The 24,325-nt window shown below is 39.0% G+C and overlaps 1 protein-coding gene across 2 annotated transcripts in view; it reads left to right on the forward strand.

Moving 5' to 3' along the window:
* SPPL2B (signal peptide peptidase like 2B) overlaps positions 1-20,904 on the forward strand; it is a 31,947-nt gene extending 11,043 nt beyond the window's left edge. The window contains exons 4-15 of one of the 2 annotated variants that reach the window (XM_002189483.7): positions 687-776; positions 1,130-1,269; positions 2,064-2,206; positions 3,023-3,119; positions 3,277-3,393; positions 4,842-4,923; positions 5,748-5,822; positions 5,957-6,019; positions 7,380-7,479; positions 8,438-8,515; positions 10,757-10,917; positions 11,896-20,904. In XM_002189483.7, the coding sequence (XP_002189519.4) occupies positions 687-776; positions 1,130-1,269; positions 2,064-2,206; positions 3,023-3,119; positions 3,277-3,393; positions 4,842-4,923; positions 5,748-5,822; positions 5,957-6,019; positions 7,380-7,479; positions 8,438-8,515; positions 10,757-10,917; positions 11,896-12,183 (1,434 nt within the window). In that variant the 3' untranslated portion in view covers positions 12,184-20,904. Of the gene's footprint in view, positions 1-686; positions 777-1,129; positions 1,270-2,063; positions 2,207-3,022; positions 3,120-3,276; positions 3,394-4,841; positions 4,924-5,747; positions 5,823-5,956; positions 6,020-7,379; positions 7,480-8,437; positions 8,516-10,756; positions 10,986-11,895 lie in introns of both variants that reach the window. The other variant, XM_012571187.5, reaches the window with a different exon arrangement.
* The last annotated feature ends 3,421 nt before the right edge of the window (positions 20,905-24,325 follow it).

Genomic DNA, 24,325 nt, shown 5'->3' on the forward strand with positions numbered 1-24,325 from the left:
CTGTGCTGCTGATACTCCTCTGATGCTAGATACTGTCTTGTCTGTGGTGCACATTGCTGGTATTTGATGTTCCTCTTTAAAGTAAATAATGCATGTGTGTTCCTGCATGTTCATAGATTGAATAGTTATGTGTGGAAACCATACATCTGACAGAAGAATGAATGAAACAAGAGGCCCTCATTTCAGTAGGAAGGGTTGGCACAGAGCTCATGTGAAATTCAGGTCAAGGGCTCAGGATTACTCTTGTTCCAAATGAAATACTGGAGTCAAAGAATGTGGTTGGTTTGTGACTCCATCATACTCCCATACTGAATCCAGTGCTTTAGATACAGCTGGAGCAGCAACAGCATATATTTTGTAAAATTAGTAGTTTTAAAAACAAAATTAGTAGGTTTGAGTCCTGGTCAATACTAGAGGCACACATCAGTCATAAACCCGTGACCCTGATGTGCAAAAGATACTGCTTGAAATTTGGTTGCTTCATTTTGCCATTACAGTCTTGTATTACTTCTGTTTTACTGGGAACAGGCATATATTTTTACTTTTGAGTGTTTGCTGTCATTAAGTTCCCTTCTAGAATATTTTTCAAATTAGCCAGAACAGACTTTGCAACTTTAACCCTTTTCAAGGAGTAGAAGTATTTGCAGAAATAAACATATTCTTACCTGGTCTGAACTGTCTTTCAGGTTCCTCCTGGAGGTAATAGGAGTCAGTATGAAGAGATTGATATTCCTGTGGCTCTGCTTAGCTATACTGATATGTTAGATATCGGCAAGGTAAACTCGATACTAAAAGCTCTCATTTATATTATCTCATGTAAATGAGTTACTGCTCAACAGTATTAAGTCTATCTTAAGAGCTTTGACTATGTAGAGAGTGTATTCATGAAGATTGCATTGTTGTGTTTTGGAAAAAAAAGTCTCTTGGGAGGTTATTTCTCATCTTTATAATAAAATCAAAATACAGCCTGGTGCTGGAAATAAATATTACTAATAGAAGAGCCAATAGATGGCTCTTATGTGTTTATAATAAAGCCTGATTCTGAGGTTACTTAATGAAAATTAAGTAAGTGAACCTTTGCTAAGGTGTCTTTTTGGATGTCCTTCCTAACTGTTATTTACTTCCACAGAGTTTTGGCAGCTCAGTGAAAGGAGCAATGTACGCACCAAATGAACCTGTGCTGGACTACAACATGGTGATTATCTTTGTCATGGCTGTGGGGACTGTTGCAATTGGAGGCTACTGGGCAGGAAGCAGAGATGTGAAAAAGTGAGTCACTAAATGCAGTATACCAGTTTTTCTGTATTTTTCACAGAACAAAAAATAGATGGTGTTTATGTAAGCATTACCTGGCAGCTCTGCTAGTGACGTTAGGAGACTCTAGGGAAAATGCTGGTGTGATGTTTGAAAAGCCCTGAACCTTGCATTGGTTTGGTCATTGTAGGAAATCATTAGAGTATAAATTGCATGTAGATTTTTTTAGGATTTTGCCATGTTAAAAGACCAAACATTTGAAAAGCTCAGAAATAAAATTATTAAGTAATAGACTTCTCTTTTGCAAAAATTCACCACATAAATACTTCGTAAAAAAAATAAATTTGCTTTTACTGGTATAAGGCAAATCAAATTGATTGGATGCCTAACATATGCTATCTTTGTTAGCAATTTTTAAATGAAATTTTATGGTTACTTTTTGCCAGCAAGAGGGACTGGGAGAAGGTCATTGTGCCACACTAATTTCTAATATGTATTTTGTATACACAACTTGATTCAAGGATTTCTTCTGAAGTTAACTACTCTGTGTTACTTTCAGGATTCATTCGAGTTTTTTCCAAATGAAATAGTCCTCTAGATAAGTTAACACAGCAGTTACTGGTTTATGCATTGTGTTACAGCTGATGTTCATACCTCCATGGGAAAATGGTGTCCCACTGACTTGAGTAGGAATCAAAGCAGGCATTGGTGTTGTTTCAACCCCTTGTGGTTTTTTGCTGAAGATTCAGTGTCCTTGTGTATTTTGTTGCAGAAGGAATGAACTAATTGTAGCCGTGTTACTCTTTCAGGAGGTACATGAAGCACAAGCGTGATGATGGGGCAGAGAAACATGATGATGAAACAGTGGATGTGACTCCCATAATGATCTGTGTGTTTGTAGTGATGTGCTGCTCAATGCTCGTCCTCCTTTATTTCTTCTATGACCACTTAGGTACTCTTAAGGTTGTATTTGTATTGATACATCTTTAATATCATAAGGCTGACATCATTCAAAGAACACTTAATTGTGAAAATAATAATGAAACATCTCTCTTCTGTCATGTGTGTTCATCCCAATATGTTTTAAAATGTAAGAAAACTCACTGAGTAGATTTCTAATCCTTTTTGTGAGGTTGATCATAAAGTTTCTTTCAAACATTAAAGCCTCTTAAGCAAATACAGACTTAGTATTTTCCAACTTTTATTTTTGTTAACTGTGTTCTCAGACCACTTCTTCTCTCTATTATAGTTCAATTTCAAGTCAAGATCAAGGATCATTTTTTTATCTTTATAAATATTATAATTTTCTACTGATTACTTACCAGATTGACAAAACATTAGAGCCTAATGCTTCTTTGTATTTTTGAGGAAGTAGTGAAACATGCTTCGCATCTGTATTGATTAATTTTGCTACTTAGTGACTTTAATAGTCCCTTATAATGCTCCTGTTTACTCATGAAAAGAAGATAAATGCTTCACCATAGGTTGCCTTTGAGGCTTATGACTTACTTTAAGAACATTAGGATAGAGGTTTTGATTTCTTTAAGTAGGTATTGCATAAAGTACACCTGAGTAAAAGGAGCTAGAATTAGATACTTAAAGAGCACAAATCTAATCAATCATCTGAAGTCTCTGAATTTATCTTTCACTGTTGAAATGCAAACCTTATTTCTCATTTAGTCTTATTGAATGTTCTTTATTCAGCCAGGATATGAAAAAAGCATTTCTTGCCTTATCCTACTTGTACTTAATGCTTTTTTCCCCTCAGTCTATGTTATAATAGGAATATTCTGCCTGGCTGCCTCCATTGGTCTTTACAGCTGTCTGTCTCCCTTTGTAAGAAGATTCCCCTTGGGAAAGTGTAGGTATGTGGCAACTTTCAAAATTTTAATAGGGAAACTTCGTTTTTTTATACTGTTGAGTAGGTGTGGGGTTTAAAAGGTGGTTTCATGCTTCAAAATGTTGATAAGGGAAGAGGCTGTATACACAGACAACTGTAGCTTTGGTGTGATTCTTTTTCAGAATTCCAGACAACAACTTGCCATATTTTCACAAGCGTCCCCAGATCCGGATGTTGCTCTTGGCAATATTTTGTATCTCCGTCAGTGTAGTCTGGGGAATCTTCAGAAATGAAGATCAGTAAGTGATCTGTGCTAAAAAAATTTTCTGTGCTAAAAATTGTAATACACTTTATCATATAAGTAACTGACATCCACAGAAGTCTACATGTATCCAGAAATTAGGAATGGCAGGAAAAAAAATAGAGACATGCAGAAATTCTTAGTTGTTCCTTATGTACTTCATCTTTTTCTTGTTCATTTAAATTACAGAAAACTGTCTCTTGTTAAGCTTGATTTTCTCTGAGTCCCAGTCAGTATTCTGATCACTTTAAGACATCTTTTCAGAAGTGATATGGAAAGTTGGACACAAGTTGTCTAACTCGTTTCTTCATGAGAATAAGAACTGGTAAGATTGTCAGATCTTTCCTTTCTCTCAGCTTTCTTGTACAAGTCAGTAATTCTCTACATCCAGTGTTGCTGTAGTACCTAATTGCAGCAGGTTCGTACCACTTGTGTTAGAGGTGGATCTTTTACAGAGTGCTGTGTTTTTGTTTTCCTTTGGGATTTTTTCCTCTTACCTCACTCTCAGATATTGCAGTTTTCCTATGTATACAGGTTGTGTTCATCTTCTTAGTTCCTCTATTGTAACAATATTTCAGTATTGGAACTGAAATGCTAGCATGTGTTTCTGATGATGATATCAAAGATGTCTGATTTGTGCTTTTGTGGGGTCTGTGATCTGTGTGGATCATTCAATGACAGAATTCAAATCCAGGAGTCATCAACTCTGAAAGACCGTTTAGAGAGATAAGTGTCAGACTGAGGAGTAGAGCAGTACTATAGAGATGTTCCAAAATATTTAGGACTAGGAAATCCATTTTCTGCCTCAGAGCTGAAGTGAGCCTGAGTGTCTGAGTGTCTCCTGCACAGAGCTCCATCAGCAAGTACACAGCACTAGCTCTCATTGTAGCAATTTTTGGGAAACCTTAGTGTTGTTTATCTCAGATCCTACTTCTCTTTGACCTTGGCAGTTGAGAGCAAAGCAAAGAGCACTTCTATATTCAACTTGCAAAACACAGTTGAAAAACAGGCCCAGCTGTAAATTTGCCTCAGCACACAAGGATTCACCCCTATGCACAGGACAAAAGACCCCAGGACTTCCTGTTTTGGTATCCACTAACCTCATTCAGCCAGTTTTCATCTGCCTCATTGCTCGTTCAGCTTGTACTTCATCAGTTTCTCTGTGAAGATTTTATGGAAGGTTGTCAGTGGAAAGCCTTACTGAAGTCTAGATAGACACTATCACCAGGTCTTCCCTCATCTCCCAAGCACTTCTTTGTGGAAGGTTATCAGGTTGATGAAAAACAACTTCCCATTTGCAAACTCATGCTGACAACAATGTCAATTTCAAGCAAGTACTTTGAATAAAAGGGGGTTTTTATTTGTCCCAAGCAGGTCCTTAGTGAGGACAAGGCTTGGTCTGCTTTTCCTGCTGTTTCCTGCAAAAACATTACTTTTGTTTTTAAGGTGGGCCTGGGTTCTGCAAGATGCTTTAGGAATTGCTTTCTGTCTTTACATGTTGAAAACAATTCGCCTGCCTACATTTAAGGTATGAAAGTTAAACAGAAGTTATAGACTTTCAGAAGAAAGTTAAAGAGATTTGCGTGTATGTGTTTGAACAGAGGAGTCACTTATAATGGAGTATATTGTCTCTGAAATGCACTTCCATTCATATGTAGCATGGAAAAAAGGGATGCAATGAGTATAATGGAGACCCAGAAGTGGCATGTGATTTGTTCTGTAGATTCTGTAGAGTGTTGACTAGTAAATCACACACCACCCCTTTATATATGTATTTGGTATTTGAGTATTTTGTTGTTGGGGGAGTTTTATTTGTTTTATTTTGATTGTTTTGATTTTGTTTTTCAAATTGACATACAACTAATGCGTCAGTCTAATGTTTTTTTCAAATCTTTCTGACCTTAGTCAGTATCTTAAGACAAAAATCATTATTAGTTATTTAGTTGCCCCTTAAGCAGCTCTTCAAACTCTTGTTTCAAATTACCTTCACCTATAAGTTTGTATAGACTGACAGTAAATGAGTGTATAGTGTTTCAAGCTGTGCCTGGTGTATTTCAGTGCAGAGCTTCTTCATATTTCCCAGCAAATTGAATTGGCACCATTTCCAGATTTTACGTCAGAAAGAATTTTGGGCAATAACATGTAATTTTGTGTTTAAGAATTACTTTATTTTATAGGATACATGCAAGATCCTATTCCTCTATCTAAAATATTTAGGAATTAAGAAAAATACATTAATGACTTGTATTAGTTTTTGCAAGCTTTTTCTTTGAATAGCCTTCTAATTATTAATTCTTTGCTATTTGCTAATGCATTGTGTGTAAATACCAAATATCTTGTCTCTTCCTTCAGGGTTGTACCTTACTCCTCCTGGTTCTTTTTGTGTATGATATATTCTTTGTATTTATCACACCTTTTCTAACAAAGGTAAGTAAGGTGCTTCTCTATTCCCTGCTTTCCACAGAGCAAAGTGTAATGACTTGTTTCTCTGTGTGTTCCTAAAGCATCCCAGAGCTGCTGAGGGAAGTGCTGATTTACAATTTTCCCATTTTTTTCTTTAGACTGGGGAGAGTATAATGGTGGAGGTGGCTGCAGGCCCATCTGATTCTGCCACTCATGAAAAGGTACTCTATGTTGTCTGAAAATCCAGCACTAGCTTTCAACTATTACGCTTTTAACTTCTCTAAAATTCAAGATCACAAAGCTCAAATGAAGATGCCAGTCTGAAAAGAACTTAATGTGGGAATAAATGCTCCTGAATGTTTATTCTGGAGGGGCAAAGCAGACTTGTAGTGGTTCATCACACCAGCTTTGGTTTCCCTTTATCTTTTTTTTGACAGGGTTTCAATATAAGAAAGCTGATTAGCTCAGCTTCACAAAAACATGATCGCATCTGTAAATAGTAACTTGCTGTTAAATGAGCATGAGCATCTTTTCCTAAAGAGGTAAAACATATAATCAGTCTGTCTCTTCCCCCTCCTTCCCTTTTTTGAGATTTGCTTTATGAAAAGCTGAAGCTATAGGGAAAGGAGAGAAACACAAACTGGAGGCAGAAGAAAACAGAAGTCAGTGTTCAGTGGGTTTTCACCGTTGGACAGCAGCCAGTTGCATGAACACCTTACAAGATGTGGCTGACTCAGGGAGGAAAGTATGTGAGATGTAGGAGACAGTGAGATATAGTGAACAAAACAAAAAAACTAATCTGTAGGAAAACCTTTTTTATTTAAGGATTAATTTGATCTTTTTCAGCAATGAATGTAATAGTGTCATGTGAGAAAATAGCAAAGAAAGTAATTGTTTGCAGGATGAGGATCAATCCATGCAGTCCCTACTAATTTCTTTGACTTCTTTTGTTCTTCTCTCCTGTACCCCTTTAAGTACCCCTTTGAATTCAACTTTAGGCACAGAATTAATTGTATAAAACAGTAATGAAAGTATAAGTATATAAAATTATTTTGGCACTAATATAAGAAAAGAAAAAAGCAAATACAGTTTCTTTAATGTACTATAATAAAGAAAATACAGGTTTGCAATGGACTGTGGCATACTGTGCCTCACATTGGAATTTATGTAATAAATAGGAACACAGGGGACAGGGAAGAGTCTTTAAAGTGATTTGAAAAATGACTTTTTGAAATTTTTCATGTCTTGATCTTTTGAGACTTATATTGGTAAATGAATTGTATAAGTTATTATTTCTTATTCATGTAGCAGCTTGCCTAAATTTTGTACATACCTGCAGCTAAAGCAGAATTGATACCCAATTGTATGTGAAGACTTTGTAGTTAACATAGTATTTAGAAAATATTTAATCACTCCCATCTTAAATGCATTTTGTTAGTTGTCAGTAATATTGTGTGTAATGAATGTATAAAAAGATACATTTGATGTATTTGAAACTTGCACTTTGAGTACAACAGGAACAAATTTTGGTAGGTAGTGTGACTGTGCTTTTCATCAGACATGTGTCTCTCTCATTTCAAGCTCCCAATGGTCCTGAAGGTTCCACGACTGAATTCCTCACCATTGGCTCTATGTGACAGACCTTTTTCTCTTCTAGGATTTGGAGACATTTTAGTTCCAGGTATTGTTTAGCATGTTAAGAATTTTACATGCTGCATTGTCATATTAGTTCATTCCTCTTCTACTCCTGCTTCAAGTGATAGGTTTGATTTGACTACTATAAACCTGATAAATTTTTGAGTATAGGTTTTTTTTGCACTGTTCACCATAAGATTAATGTGTGCAAGAAAAATGTGCATTAATCTTATGGTTCCGTTTCACATGCAGTGATGTCAAGAAATGTAGAAAAATTGAAGGAGTAGATTTAGCAACTGATTCTATGCTATAAAGCATCTTTGGTAGTGTGGTGATAGAGGAAATTATTTGTCTTTGCACACGGTTTAAGTACAGATTCCTGACCACTCAAACCTTCCTGTTAGTCACAGGGAGTCTGTCTGCCACACCGTCTCTCAAATATGATTTTAGATAGTATGTAGAACTATCCCTGTCATCACTGCAGGTGAAAAAATTATGAACCTTCTGGCTTTCAGATTTCTTCTGCAAAGTAATTTCTTTAATTTCTTGTATTTTGGGAAATATGAACTCTGTCATCCCCACTAGTCTCCCCTCCTCCCCCCAACCTGAAACAGGTATAGTCATTAACCATAAAATTCTACTGTCTTCAGTACCATCTCAAAGGGCTGAACTTACTCTTGCTCTTGTTGTGAACACTGTATTTTTTTAAATGTTTAGTTAGTAGGGATGGGATGACATTTTTATCTACGATCTGCATATTTGTAGCTGTGTGTTTTGCTTTTGGAGTGCTTCCAATACATGGGGTTAGTACCATCAGATAACTGGTTTGTAAATTGTGCAGCCTCCTGGATATGTTGTCATGGTGCTTAAACACAGGATGCCAAGGAAATTTTTTGGGGAAAAAAAGATTCTCACAAGTTTGTAGCTGGTTTGATGATTTTCTTTTTATCATGAGGTGCATGACTAGATTGAAAGCATATTGTAACTGTTCTTTCTTTTCCTAGGCTTACTGGTAGCCTATTGCCATAGATTTGATATTCAGGTGCAGTCATCCAGAGTCTATTTTGTAGCCTGCACAATAGGTATGTACCACAGTGTCACCTGAACACAAGACCTATAGGAGTGGCTCCCTCTAAAAGCATGTTGTCAGTCTTGCATGGCATAGTTTGTGTGTTTTCTCCTGTTCTTCCTTTTATTATTAAACAGAAATATTTAGCAAAGTGCTTTCAAGTCTAGATCTTCCATCACCAAACTAGCTGATACTGCTTTTCTGAGCTGTTTTGCCTGCTTTGCGTAAGGGGAGCTTTTGTTACCATGGCTGCCAAGGGTCTCAGTCAACCCCTTGTAATTACACTTTCTTTACATATGCTCAGCTACTCACTGTAGTTTCTTGATTCATGAACCTTTGAGTTGATTGTGCATGAGAATTCAAGTTCTTACAAGGGATATCATCCTTTGACTTTGTTCTTAATTTCTTGTGTATTCTAAAAATCCATAACCTATGATGCAGGGAATTTTCTTATGATTATAACACCTCTAGATAAGTTTTTTTTTCTTTAGTTTGTAAAATCCACAGAGTTATGTGCCATGAACTTAAGTACTACTGATTAATAGGATCTGACAGATTCCTGTTGTCTTTTTCTTTCATTGTACTTTTTCTAGTAAAGACTTCTAATGCTTGCAGTGAATTTACTGAGAAATTGTCATTAACAACTTCCTTTGAAAAAATACCTAGGTTCATGGACACTTCTAGCAGGGTAGAGAGATGCTTTTATTGATGTTCCAAATAATTGTCTCTCATATCTAGTAAAACAAAATTGTTGTCTTATCTGATACTTTAAAAATGTTTGCAGAAATAGGAAAATGTTGCATTGATAAAGAGTCAGGAGTATACTATTGCAGCACTGAGAATGAGCCACATACAGGGCTGAGTTAGCAAGATGGAGTCAGCAGTTATGAGACGAGTGATTATTCCTCTCAATTTGTCACTTAAGACTGAGTAAACCAGGATCCTTGGTGCCAGACAGACATTGACATACTGGAGTAAATCCAGTGGAGACTGTCAGGATGGACAAAGACCAGAGCACAGGGTTGTAAAAAGAAGAGAAAGCAAAGAGGAGATTCTGTTGCTGCCCACAGCTGCCTAATGGGAGACTGTAGAGAGGACAGAGAGACTTTTCTTACAGGTGTGCACATAAGATGTGAGGCAATGGTCTTAAATCATCATAAGAAACATTTTAGCTAGATATAAGGATCTCTCAATAATAACAGAATTTGCTCCTGCCCAAAAACCATTTTTAAGGGTTGTAAGGAGTTACTGATCATTCTAATCACAGCCATCTGAGATCATCAAGTCCAGCCAGTCCCCAGCACTGCCAAGCCCACCTCTAATCATATCCAAATCCAAATCCAGATTTGGACGATGCCAAATCCATACATTTGTTAAATCCCTGCAGAGATAGGTACTCCCATCTCTGCTCTGGGCAGCTGTGCCAGGACTGGAAAACCTTTCTGGGGAGGAAGTTCTGCTTAATATCCTATTTAAATCTCCCCTGGCAGAACTTGAAGCCATTTCCTCTCATCCTGTCTCTTGTTCCCTGGGAGCCCACCTGGCTGTACTCTCCTGTCAGGGAGTTGTGGAGAGTGAGGAAGTTCCCCGTGAGCCTCCTTTTCTCCGGGCTGAGCCCCTTTCCCAGCTCCTTTCCCTTCTCTGAACAGCCCCTCAATGTCTTTCGTGACCTTCTGAAGAAAAAATGGAATCTGGATTGGAAGAAAAAGTTGGATTAACTTCATTGTCTTGAAAATGTAATTGAAAATAATTACATTTTGAGATCCAAGCTACTTGTGTTCTACTAAATAAATTTTGCCACAAAAATTAAATAGAAAGTAATAAAAACATATAACCTAGAGCTGGCTGGCTTTTTTTTTAGCTGTGTTGGCAGGATAGGAAGAAACAGCTAAAGCCAACCTAAACAAGAAGCACATTATAATGGTCAAAATATTTGTCTGTGTCTGCTGAGTTCATAAATATAATATGATACAAAATATTTCATATATTTATTTTGCTTAAGGTAATTGTGTAATTGCACAGTATGGACTAGGCCAATCACACTGCTTTCACATGTTATCAATAGCAAAACTGTAGTATTCCATGTTTACATGGTGTAAATAATGCTAAAGAGGCCTGAAAAACTTCTGGAGATGTTTTACATATTGCTTGAAAAAAAATTCTAGTGAGAATGCTCTTTTAGCCAATTATTTAGGTGTGCTTGAGCAAAGCTGTATCTGAATAACTGTGTTTTGCTGGGTTTGTTTTCTTCCAGCATATGGCATAGGCCTTCTTGTGACCTTTGTTGCCTTGGCACTGATGCAGATGGGCCAGCCTGCTCTCCTCTACCTGGTGCCCTGTACTCTCCTCACCAGCTTCGTGGTGGCCCTCTGGAGAAGGGAGCTTGCCATGTTCTGGACGGGCAGCGGCTTTGCGGTGAATACCAGTTTGATATGAGTGTCTTCAGGAAATACTAATATTATAAAAACCTAACTAGAATTAAAGTTGAGTAAAATATTGCAGTATTATCACACAAACACAAAGATTTTTGTTTTGCTTGCTTGTTTGCTTTTTTACATACTTTTTTTGCCTCAGTCAGGTTTTCTGGTTTTTGCAATGTTTATGGCCACTTAAATCAGAGTAGTGAAAAATAAAGTAGACTTTGTCTATCTTTGATTCTGCCAAAATGTTACTTGTTTGGTCTCTCTTGAAAGTATCAGTAGTAGTAAGAGGTTACAATATTATATAAAATGTAGGGTTTAATACTACATAAAATATACCCTTAAAATACTTTCTTCATATTCTTTCATAGGATATTGTTTATGAAGGTGGAAATTGTATTGTAAACACTTTGTTTCACTGTGCTGCAAGTGAAATTAACTTGATTCAAAAAGTAATAATTTCTCTCATGCCTGATTTTAGTTTATGAGTACTTATTAGAAGGCCAAATCTATGAAGCTGGAGGTTCCCCCAGTGAGGTTTATTTTATTTTTCAACTATTTGTGATAACTTTCACAAGCTTCCACTAGAGAAATGAATTTAATTGTTAGAGAAATATTTGAGATCATCTGAAATGTTATGTAAAAGTTACCAGTTCTTGTATAGTCATAGTAAAGGTGGGCAGAACTGGACAGTGGCCAAAGACCAAATGCCTGTTGCTGCCTTATCAGCAGAGCACTTCTGAAACTGGTGAGGAACAATCACTCTGAAAGCAAACACTTATTCTGGAAGGAAAAATTCCCCTGGGTCCTATAAAACACAAAGAAAGGATAACTGTATGCAACTGTCTGCTGCTGGAGAATGATAACTGAGTTGATGGACTTTTAATCTTCATCTTGTATGATCATTACCTTGGATAACTGGACACAATGGTTCTTGTTTCCCATAATTTTGACTGTGATCTTCCATTTACAGAAAGACCTACCTCAGCCTCCTGTGGTGATAGCTCCTGTCAACTGCCCTCAGCTTCCCAAAGACAGCAGTGTGCCAGACTCTCAACAAGACGCAGAGCAAATGACCAACCCCACCCTCCACCTGGAGGAGCTGCATGGCTCTGCCTCAGCTGAAGAGGAGTTGGCCGATACCAGCACAAAGACAGACCAGTCAGAAATCTCTATGGCCCACAGTGAGGAACCAACTGCTCAGAATAAGGATGACCTTGAAAGCAAATGCCTAAATGCAGAACAAAACCAGCTGGAATAAGTGATGTGATAAGAATTCCCTCCTTTCCCTCACAAACATACGTAAAACCAGTATGTGTGTAGGACTGGTTTAGTAAGGTTTGCATTCATTGAGGAACCTCACTAGGAGTCTGATCATCAAATCCAACAAGGAATGTTCTGTCTCCAGCTTTGGTACAGCTATATACTTAAAACATCTTTCTGAAACATGGTGCTCTCCAGGAGTTCTGATGTGTGGGTTTCAATGATTACTGTTAGTGAATGCCTTTGACCATTTGTTCCATTTGCATTATAGCAGGGTAGCATCAAGAGTCTTTATTTACTCAGTACTCTGTGCTTGTGTGGCTGTTTCACTGCTTTACCATGATGTAGGTTAACGTGGAGGAAAAACATTGAACAAGTCTGCTACAATGCTTACTTGAGAGAAACATGGTCTCTTTGGGTTTTTTTGGCACTTTCCCTATTGTCACAATTTACTTTACTTCTCTTGACTTGTCAAAGCCATTGATATAAGGGAATGCATTATTATAAACTGACATTCAGGAAATGCAGAGAATGGTTAAATTACCATTAGTCCAAAAGGCTTTATGCTACCATGGTGCATTAAATGCATCTCTTAACGTTTTTGTCTTTGTTTTTATTTCTAGGTATCTGAGCTACTAGTCTAGTTTAAAAGGCAGGGTGAGTAGAGCTCCAGGAAGCTTTCTAGGCATTCATGTGAACCCTTAAGTGCTCTGATAATAAACAGGGTTGGTCACAGAATAATGCCTGGAAGCAAATGCATATTAGGAATGTTTAAAAATAAAATATAAACCAAATAGGTGAAAAAAATTAGGTAGTAGCACTATACTAAACTTAACAGGCAATATTTTCATTGGAAAAATGTTAAAGCGCAAATGTTCTTATGTTTGGGGCTTTGAGCTTCTATTCGTTCTTCATTCAAGGAATATAATTGTGATTTCTAATTCTGAAGAAAATAGTTTGATTTTTCATTCCCAACGGAGCACATGTGGTCCTAGAGACAGTTGTGATTTAAAAGTTACTTGCTGCTCAGTAACTTACCAACTGCCTAAGTCATGTTTGGTCTTTGTCCCAAGAGTAGCCAAAGCATAGTCTGTCAGGTTCTGGAATGAACCTGGGAGCTCACTTACTGTTTTGTGTTTCTTGCTACATTGTGAAGGAATTTGTAAATTTAAAAATTTTGGGGTGCAGCTGGTCTTACTTCATATTCCTGAAATTGTTTTCCTGTATAACATGATTGAGTTTTTTATGCATCAGCTTTTGTATGTAGAAAGACGATGGGATTTGGCTATTACGTATTCCATCTAAGTACATTTGACTTTATCAGAGGAGTCTGTTCTGTGTTTACATTGCAATTCCAGAAAGCCTCAAACACTTTACACAAAAACTGAAATAGAAAATTGATGTATTATAAGATCCTTGGGTATGATTCCAGATTTCATGGAAGAAATACTCTTGAGTATTTGAGAGCCCAAAATGTCATTTACAAAAGTATTGTCACAGTGATGCAGTCAGAGGCACTGCTGTTAAATTGTGAGTCTCCAGTTGGCATGTTGAATTGGAGTTGAAAACCTCTCTTTTCAAGAATGTCACTTAAATATCAGCCATTGTCTTTTTGGCTATATCTTCCAAAATTTTGCCCTGTGCTTTTTGGATGAAAGCTTTTGTGGGCACTGGTAGCATTCTTTCTCTAGGATGTGAACTGCTTTCTCTAAAACCACACTCTGGCTTCAGAGTTTTACCAGCTCCTGCTTAAAGCCTTGAACCTTATCTGATAGGATGATTTATGAAGTTTTTTGGAAGGCTCCCTGGGTCCAATGGCCAACACTACATTTAATTTACAACTACAACACTACATTTAATTTACAAATTGCCCTAATGGAAGATAGTACTAAAGCAATCTGGTTTTCAGTCTTTTCTTTGATGGACCGTTACTTTGGCCAGCCATAACCTGAACAGTTATTACTAATAAAAAGCAACGAAAACATTTTACTGAAAACTTCAATTAGCTGGATTATGCCTTAAGTAATTGTGTAAGTATGGCTATTAAAATTAAAAAAGCAATCTTGTGTTTAAATAATGAACTTGACAAATAGCAAGGTAAGTTGGAGACTGACTCAAAGTTCTATTGGTTTTTGCCTTGATCATCTCTTAGTCAGAATGTTGTTTGGAGTAGCTTTTTACATATTTAAAAGCCAGTAGCTTTCTGATGATGAGGTATTAGGTATTGTCATCTACTTGAAATTGTACTTTTGCACTTGTTCTCTTGTGTGGTTAGGAAACAGTTTATTTCAGATTGTTCATAGCTCAGTTTAAACAGAAGAATTGGTCACACTGAATTAGGCATTTCACAGTTGCATTCTGGACATTCTGCTTCACCTCAGATTTTGGGGAATTTCCATCTATTTTTAAGTGTAATTTTTTCTCCCCTGAACAAGAAGGAATGCAGGGAAAAAAAATCCTGATTGCTTCTCAGTGCAGTACCTCCAGTTGTGAAATGACATGTGAAATTGGAACAATTTACAGACTTTGACTATCTCAGTACTGTACAAATCAGGTGACTGTGGTGCTCCAGCTTGGCTGTGACTGTTCGGACCCTAATCCTGGGCAGATCAATCCCTTCCATCAAACACCAAGGCTGTATTTTTTAATCTTTAAAAAACCTCCCTGATCAGCTTAATTTAAAACTTAACGTTGTATAGGAAAATGCATCTATCAGTTCAATGTGACTGACTCCGATTTTGATTATTTCAGATACACATTCCCCACCATTACTTTAAATATTAAAGCTTGAGTTCTAATATTTAAAGTAATGAAAGTGACATTAATGTTAAAAATAATGTTGACAGGTTTCTTGTTTATGTCTTTCACATACTAAGCCCTACCTATCTAGAAATTCAGTAAGGGTTCTGTTCCCTGAGAACTGGTATGTGTTCAGGGGAAGCATTTATTTTAGTCAAAAAAACCCCAAACAAACACAAAAACCGCAACAACAACCAACACAACTAAAACAAAAATCCATTTGAGAAAATCTGACTCTTTGCATCACAATAGTGAGGGTCAGATTCCTTCCCCAAGTGTTCGTTTTGGTCTGTTCCCTACTGAAGGATTGCCCAAATGCAGCTGAAGGTAGAATGGAATATGAAGGACTTCACCGAGGATGACAAGAGAAAAGTATCCCAAACCCTCTTTAAGTTTCGTGGATTTTATTTTTCATGTCAGAAATGAAGAGCATTTTAAATGAAATACATAAAAAAGAAACACAAAAGAATAGGTTTGAAAATATATTCTGTGTTTACCAGTGGCACTAATAAAAGTGCATCCACATGTGTAAGAATTACACTTGCAAAAATATTATAACGTTTTCTCTAAACTTGGGCAGATACCAGACAACAGAAAATCTGCAGCATAGCCTATTTTCCAAAAGGTTTATTAACATGTTTACTAGAAAACTTCATTTAGAAAACTGTTTCCATATTTCTTGAACATTTTCCATGGTCTTTGGATAATTGGTCCAGCTTTTCCTTCAGAGTATGATGCTCTTTCCTTACAGTACCCCTCGCTATGGCTGTTGTTAGGAATGTCTTGACAGTATTTTTCAGCCATACGCATTTCTGTGTTTCAGCTTTGGTTTTTGCATTCCCACTGCATTGTTCTAACTGGGAACAGATCATGACTACCATGGTAGTGCCTCTTGACTTCTGTGTATGCTGGAAACTGGTGCTGACTGTGGCTGCAGTCACTAATGAATTAATCTGCCTCGGGGAGATGCTGTGAATTTACCTGCAGCTCTTTAAAAAAGCCAGTATTGGATGTTTGAGAACAGTGTTGCCTTGAAGTTAAAGCTCGCGTGCGCTGTTTTAGTGCGAGATCCAGTGTTTTTGTTCTGGTCTTGAGCCCCATGGCTGTGTATGTGTCTCTGGTTTGTTGCACTACACAGGCTGTATAGGATGTAAGGCCCATGATACTCCTTTTTAACAGCAGCTTCATTAACTGTCCGTGAACAAATCAGAGTATCATTTGATGTGTTATTTGTAGTGCACTGAAGGCTGAATATGCTGGCCAAGCTGCAGTGTATACAACTAATGATTATCAACGCTGGCACATAGCACATTGACACAATTCTGAAATACAGACATACCAGTAGATCCAAACTCATCCAAAGCCTACAGAGATTATACTTTTTTCCAAGATGAGTGTGGTCTCTGATATTTTAAGAAGAGTGTAGGGCTGTGTCTTCAGGTGAATGAGGACAGGAACCATTTTCAGAGGTGCATAAAACATCATCAACAAGGAATAATTAATCTTTAGGTATTTTAAACTTGCATGTGGTTTCCTAGCTGGGGTGGGACATGAAGAACAGAGCTGTACTAACAGCTTTTCAGTTTAGGTTTTTGCTAGTGGTGCTGGGTGGGGTGGAGAGAGGGAAGATAAAAAAAAAAATGAAGATGACTCAGAAAGCATGAGGAGATGCTGAACAAGAAAGGCAGTGGAGTATACTCTGAAGAGGAGATCTAAGGGCATGATAAATATCCAAAAATCTGAACTGCTGCTGCAAATTGGAAAAACAATTTGTCATTTTCAAGTAGGGATGACATTAGAATTAATAGACTTAATAAAGAAATTTTGGCACTGGTGGTAGGAAAAATCTAGGAGTGGCTGACAGGTGAAGGGCTCAGTGGGACAGGGCAGTGCCCAGTGCATGAGCTCCTTTGGTTCTGTGAGGAGAGAACTGAACCACACCAACCAGAGTAATTTCATGCCACTGGCAGTTGGGGCCAGGCAACTTGCCCTGGCCTACCTGTCCAGATATAGTCTGAGGGTCAGGATTCCTGGGTTTAATGATGTTACAGCATGAACTTCATCCCCGAGTACTCAGTTTATATATCGTGAATGCTGTCGGGGTGTTCTGTAACCACTGTGATGGACAGTTCAGCTCTTGTGAGACAAAGACTGTTTTCTGCTACTTAAACGTGATAAATCTAGAAAGAAATCACATCAATTTTAGTCTTTTTTGTCTATGTTTAATTTGTTGTTTTGCTTCTGGCAGCCTGAAGCATTTTCAGAACAAGACAGCTTTGTGTTCTACCAGAAGCTTCCTTTGGCCAGTGGCATAAAAGAACTTTCTTTCCACTGATCCTTTCTATCATCTCTATTTATTATTAACACAAAATTATGTGTTCTTCTGTGAGGGTTCCATCTTTTTTGCAGTTAAATATTCAGATTATGTGGAGTTAAGATGGCATTTTACCATCTGTAGATTAGTGATAGATTATGAATAATGTGTTTAAATAGAATTTTCTTGAATTGGAAACTAGTGTACTGTACACAATAATCTATAATTTCAGGAACTAGCAGAGGACTTAACTTCATATGATACAGGGGCTCAGGCTTGGTTCTGTTTCCCAGAAGCTGTTGGTGAGTCCAGCAGCCAGGGGTTACAGGTACACAGGCTGCTATGATTATTTGGAGCTACCTTCCTTAGGTGAAGGTTGTGTTACGTTTTTCTCATAATAATTTTCTGCATGTCAGCATGCAAGTTCAGCTCCAGATGGCAAACTTCATCCAGGTGCTTGTCTCTGAGAAATTCTGAGATTATATGCTAGCTAGATTTTTTTTTTTGCTTAAGAACTGCTTCCTGCTGACAGACATGCACTGTATGTTGTGCACCGACTTTGAGTGTTTCATGTAAATATTGGTCAGCTGAAAATACGCGGCGACATGGTTTCAAAGTAAACCAGCTCATCACCAGCTCATGCCCCATCCCTGGAAGTTCAAAGCTAAGCTGGATGTAGTCCTGAGCAACCTGAATCTAGTGGATGGCATCCCTGCCCATGGCAGGGGCTGGAATGAGATGATCTTAAAGGTCCCTTCCAACCCAAACCATTTTGTGATTACAGTATTCTGTCATCACTCCTAAAAAAAATCGGTGGCTTGGGCTGGTAGGAACCCTGCAGTAGCAGACAGCCAACACCTCATAGTCAAGTGCTGCTGAAAGATCCCCAGCTCTGAGAATGTGGCACTTGGCATGAGCAGCAGCACCCTTTCAGTCAGTGCACTGAAGCCGGCAAGGTTTCCCAGAACCCGACCCTGGAGTAGGGTTGGCGCAAGAGTCCTGTCTGATGTTTCCAGTACAGTAACTTCTTCCTTGAGCCAGAGGTTTGGAATGGATAGAAATAGCTATTTTCTTCTGAAGCATATGTCTGTAGTCAGGAAATTGCCACAAACCTGCCACTGTGGATCCAACCCTTGAACACTGGGATGGTGGGAAGCTTGGTGCTGTTTGAGGAGAAGCACAGTCCTTCACATCATTCCCCAGCAAGGAACCAGAAGAGAATTTTATTGTTCTGCTCTGACTGAAGTTGTTCTGATTGATGTTGAACAAAAACTTCAAAATAGTAGTTCAGGTTTAGTTTGACAAAAACACAACCCACAGTGGCATAGTTTAATTTGGTTTGGGTCATAATCTACTTTTTTCATAATCAGTAGTGGAGACTGCAAAAAATGTTTATCAAAGATGTTACAGCAGATCCTAAGCTGGCGACAAGCCTGTGTGGGAAACTGCTGTGCTGGCCAGTTCGTGCCATGCTGTGCCTTTGCTGGGGTGAGCATGTCACCAGTTTGTCTTCAACTCATACTTTGCCACTTGTCTCCTCCGGCGACCTTTTGACTGTCAAACTCTCACAGAGAGTCCCACAGCCAGCACTGGTTGTGGGAGAGCAAGAAGGAATCTGTGTGTCACAGAGCACCCTGGTGCTGTATGAAAGGCAGAAATGGAACTGACCGCCCGGCCCACATGCTGCCTTCCTCACGGGCTGAACACACAAAACCTTGAGCCTAAAGGTGCCGACTGGAGCTATGAGCGCTGGTACTTTCAGCCTAGCAACACAGAAAAGCAAAACCTAAAAAAATCTGAATTTACAGCCCTGCCTGTAGATGCTCTGTTCACTGCTGGCCATGTTCTTTAAAGGCTGGAGGAACTGGGGTCTAATAGCCTGCCAGCAAGTCAGAGGCCCCCTGTGACCCCTGCTAGTGTTACTTTACTAAAATTGAATCAGAAATGCTCTGGGTGTGGATTGTTGGGAGGCTGGAAGCAAAAATTTCAAGCAGTATAAAGATGATTTATGAGCAAAGACCCATTTGGATGCTTGACAGTAGCTGCTTTTAGAGAGGAAGATGGTTCTTGGAGATAACATGATTAGTCTTAAATGTCTGCTGTCTTTGTGGAAGGACTTTGTAATGGTGTTCAAGTAGTAGTATGTAGGATAGTATATGAAGAGTGCAACCTAAAAGATTGTTCATTTTAGCAATTTTGCAAATTTTAGCAATTTTGCAAAAACTTGCAAATGCATTTGTTTACCTCTATATATGTATGCATGAAGAATAAACTTTAAGCTAATTTCAGGTACTGAAGGAAAGATTTTCCCTTGATCCAACGTGTTACATGTTTTTCCTGTTGTAAGATCTATGCAGCTTGTCCCCTTAATAATTTTTTTTTGTAAAATTAGAAAAAAACCCACTCTAAAAAACACCCCCTGCCCCCATAAAAAGAATGGCTAAGGAAGTTGGTCAGTGTAGGAGACTGGTATGAAAACTTACTTGGAGTATTTTTCCTGCAAAAAAGATTCCAAACAAACAAGGTATGGAAATGAAGTGCAGATGGGACATAATGAATGAGTAATTTAGTTCTCTGTAAGGATATAGTTAGTGAGGCTGATAAAATCAATGTCCTTCCCCAAGTCCCTGGTTCCTATCTTGTACTTCCTTTACCTCATCAGTCACTCTGTCAATGGCATACACCACGTGGCTCAGTCCCACAGTTGTAGCTGATTGTGGGGCTGTTGATTCCCCATGGGAAGAGGGTCCCTTTCCCTCACTCAGGCTACTACTTGATGGCTTGCAAAATTGTGCATATTGCATATCTGCAAGGGTAGATAAAGCAGTAATTCTGTGTCTTTTGTCTATGATACAATATCTTCTATCTGTGGTACAAAATATTTTTTTCTGTTATTATTGTTTGCAAGTAGTATGAAGTACTAACTGTGTCACCTTATGAATCCCTTCCTGTGCTGACACTAGGAGAGAGCCATTGTGAAAACCAAGGGACAAAGCAAGTTTGTTCCTAAGTAGTAAAAAACATTTTTGGCAAATATTTCTGATTTTCCAAAACTGTAGGTCTTGCCATAGTACAAGCATCAGATTTTCAGTTCAGTCTGGGTGGCCTTTTCCCACCCTGTGTCTGTGTGGATCTTTATGGTTTTGATACCAGCCCTCCCTCTGGCTGAATTACAGCCTTCTATCCAATTGCACAGCACATCATTATATATATTTTTTTTTTTAATATGTAAATACATTATAATACATTGGATTTCCAGTGACCAGATGTAGATTAGCTTTCCTTCTGTGATGTAACACAGATGGGAAAAAAACAATTTCAAAATTAACAAGGATGGCAGAATCTTAAGACAAAGAGATGAGAAATATCCCAAGGGTTTTCCAGAGTGATTTTCTATGGAATAAGGAATGCTCTTTCAGGCATACAGAGCTACAAGGAAAGAAAGCAAACTTGACATTGACTGGTCAGCTAGTCAAATTGTAGGTGTTTAGTTTTTTCCTTCTATTTTGCTTTTTAAAAACACTGGAATTTCTTTAGTCTGTTTTAGTTTAAAACTGTAAAAAATTTCTAAAAGTGTCAAATAAAGTTACCTAATTTTTGAACTGAGTTTTGCTATTTTATATCATCCTTAAGTTTGAAGCACTTTTTTTTGTTTGTTTGTTTGTTCTGGGATGTGATAAAATGCGGTTTGGAATTTAAAGTTCACTGTGTACAGCTTCCACCATGAGCTGGATTCCATGCAAAATTCTTAGAACTTGCTTAAAACCAGAAATGGTGTCTGACATCCCCACACAGTCCACACAAGTAATCTCTTTCCCTGGCTTTTGAAACCCTGACAGAATTCCAGAGCAGTTTGAGTTGGAATGTCCTTTTAAAGCCCTTCCCATCCCATCCCATCCCACCACACCACACCCTGCCATGGCAGGGACACCTCCCACTGTCCCAGGCTGCTCCCAGCCCTGTCCAGCCTGGCCTGGGGCACTGCCAGGGATCCAGGGGCAGCCACAGCTGCTCTGGGCACCTGTGCCAGGGCCTCACCAGCCATTTAAAGTCGTGTGATCACTTGTACTGATAAATTCGGTTTGTTTTGACTACTCTGTTTTGTGTTGAAATGCTATTGCTTGGGAAGGGTGGTGTTTACTAACAGTCCCTTTTTCTAAAAAAATGCTGAATATCTACTGAATTACAAGGCAAGTCGCATGTGTATCCAGGAGTGGTACAAACTGACAACAGGTATAATTCCATCCTGTGCTTCTGCTTAGTATGTCCTGCATTCACTTCTAAATACACAATACAGCTGAGAAGAGGGAAATTTAGAAATTTCTGTGATATCTGACTCTAAAAAACAACAACTAAATCAAACGAACAAACAGAAAGAAAACTACACGCCAAAAAAAAAATCCGTTTGACTACAAAAAACAGCTGCAGCAAGACAGCCTTTTTATCTGGACTGTCACTGGGAACCAAGAGACAGCTGCTTTCATTCAGAAAAGGCAGGTTCAAAACCAGAAAGACTGGGTTCATTTTAAATAGAGGGTAGTAATTATTGAGATACAATCTGGCCACAAAGTTCATCCTGAAGTATTGTAAACCTCAGCTGATATTATCTGAAACAGTGCCTGGTGTTTTAGATTTAGACATACATCTGTGAAATTGTGTGACCTTTATATTCTTATACTTGGTTATTCCTGTATTATTCCTGTATCTGTTGAATAGACAAGGACAAGGACAGAGCATTTGTTGTTTGGGGGTTTGTGGGTTTGGGTTGGTTTGGGGAGCAGGTTGTTACTTCTTCCTTTTTTTTTTTTTTTTCTTTTCTTTTTTTTTCCAAGGGCGATATTTGGTTTGGTTTCTTTTGGTTTTTTGTTTTTTTTTTTTTTTTTTTAACCCATATTATAGGTCTTGATACAAAGTAATGGGGAATGGTACCATTCCAACAGGAGCTGTTGACTGAACTGCTGGTTTGCTGAACACTTGTGGTGGAGCCCACAGTTCTCCCCGCAGTTCCACGGGTGCAGATCCATCACTAGTGAAGATCTTGACATTCTGAGCCTCTCTTGACTGTGCATTTGCTAAAGATCTGTCCTACGTGACCATTTCTGCGTTTGCAGGGACAGTTTGTGTGGACTATTCATAGGCATCTTATCTCTATACACCTTGCTCAGTTTTGCAGCAAAACCCCCTCAGGCATCTCTGGAAGGAGGGGCTGAATTCTCCACATTCTCCACCCAGGATGATGGTTCAGTTAAGCACAGGGATTGCTCTATGCACAGGGGTGCCTGAAGGGCACACTGAAATTCCCACCCAGAGAGCACCTGTGCCAACTGCTGAAATACATTTTTGCGATTGTATTCAGTCAATTACCAAATCTCAAATCAGCTCATTGCTTCACTTCTGCAGGCAACGATTAACTGGGGAGTTCTTGGACCACCTGGGGACCCTAAGACTTGGCTAAATCTGTCCTATTTTTCTTCTTGTGGGAGCTTTAACAAGGCATATACAGTATTGTGATCTCTGGTTTTTCTGCTTAAGTACAATTCCCATATTCACAGTTTCTCAGTCTCACCTCCAAGATAGATTTGACTCTCTAGATCACCTCTGCATACTGCTCTCTGTTAGAAGAGTTCCTTGGAAAGAGATGCAGCTTTCAGAAGAGTGTGCTATATGTCTCCAGTGGCTCCTAGGAGTCACCCTGTTCCCAACAGATGCTCCTGAGCAGGTTATGTTATAGTCAGGTATGTCTGCATCCTCTGCAATGCACAGCCATCCAGCTCAGCCATTCAAATGTTTCATGTTTTCCTCTGTGTGGGGTACAGAAAGTTGTCTTTTATGTGGAGGACTACAAGGAAACACTACCTGAGCAGCAAGAGTTGGCCTGCTGCCCCTTCCTAGATCAGTCTGATTCACAACATGGGGTTGCACTAAAATAGACAGAGAACATTAAGGACTTCATGAACTCTGTGGCATGGGGATTCCAGGGGAAGAATCTTTCAGTCTTGTAGAATTTGAGGAGGTTTCTTTTGCCCAGTCTGCTGTACTCTGTTACATTACTACAGTCTTGTCAGCCACAGTCAGGAGCTCTTTAAAGCTGGCAAAAAATATCCACAACACCTACTATAGAGTGATGAAGGCAATAGTCCTATTCACAGAATCCCATAAATGTTTGGGTTGGGAGGAACCTTAAAGCCCATCTTCTTCCAGCCCCTGCCATAGGTGGGGACACATTTCACTAAACCAGGGCACTCCAACCCCCATCCAACCTGGCCTTGAACACTTCCAGAGATCCAGGGGCAGCCACAGCTGCTCTGGGCACCCTGTGCCAGGGCCTGCCCACCCTCCCAGGGAACAATTCCTGCCCAATATCCCATCCAGCCCTGCCCTCTGGCAGTGGGAGCCATTCCCTGTGTCCTGTCCCTCCAGGCCTTGTCCCCAGTCCCTCTCCAGCTCTCCTGGAGCCCCTTCAGGCCCTGCCAGGGGCTCTGAGCTCTCCCTGGAGCTTCTCCTCTCCAGGGGAGCACCCCCAGCTCTCCCAGCCTGGCTCCATGGCAGAGGGGCTCCAGCCCTGGGAGCATCTCCTCTGGACTTGATCCAACAGATCTATGTCCTTCCTAGTGCTGAGGACCCCACAGGTAGGTGTTGTGCTCCAGTTGAGGCATTTCAAGTGAGGAATTAATTCCAAATGACCTCCAGAAGTCCAAATGAATAGTGTATTTGTTCTGTGTCTTTGTACCCCTTGGATGGGGATAGAGAAAGGGCACAATTCTGTGGCCATCACAGAGCTGCTCAATGGTCTCCAAACAATTCCATCAAAATTCAAACAACTTTCTGTCGCTGTTGAGGTAGGACAGGAATGAAAGAACTCCAGTTTAGAAAGTGAGAGAGTAAAACTCTAATTTCTTTCAAATACATTGCTCTTTTATAGAGAGCATCATCCAGACCAATTCCATTGGTCCCAGAGTAAAAACATCTCACACCACTGGTGTGCAATGAATGACGCTCAGTGGCAGAACTTATCAGTAAACAATGT

This window comes from Taeniopygia guttata, chromosome 28, assembly GCF_048771995.1.
Source record: "Taeniopygia guttata chromosome 28, bTaeGut7.mat, whole genome shotgun sequence".
In the NCBI taxonomy this organism is placed as follows: domain Eukaryota; kingdom Metazoa; phylum Chordata; class Aves; order Passeriformes; family Estrildidae; genus Taeniopygia; species Taeniopygia guttata.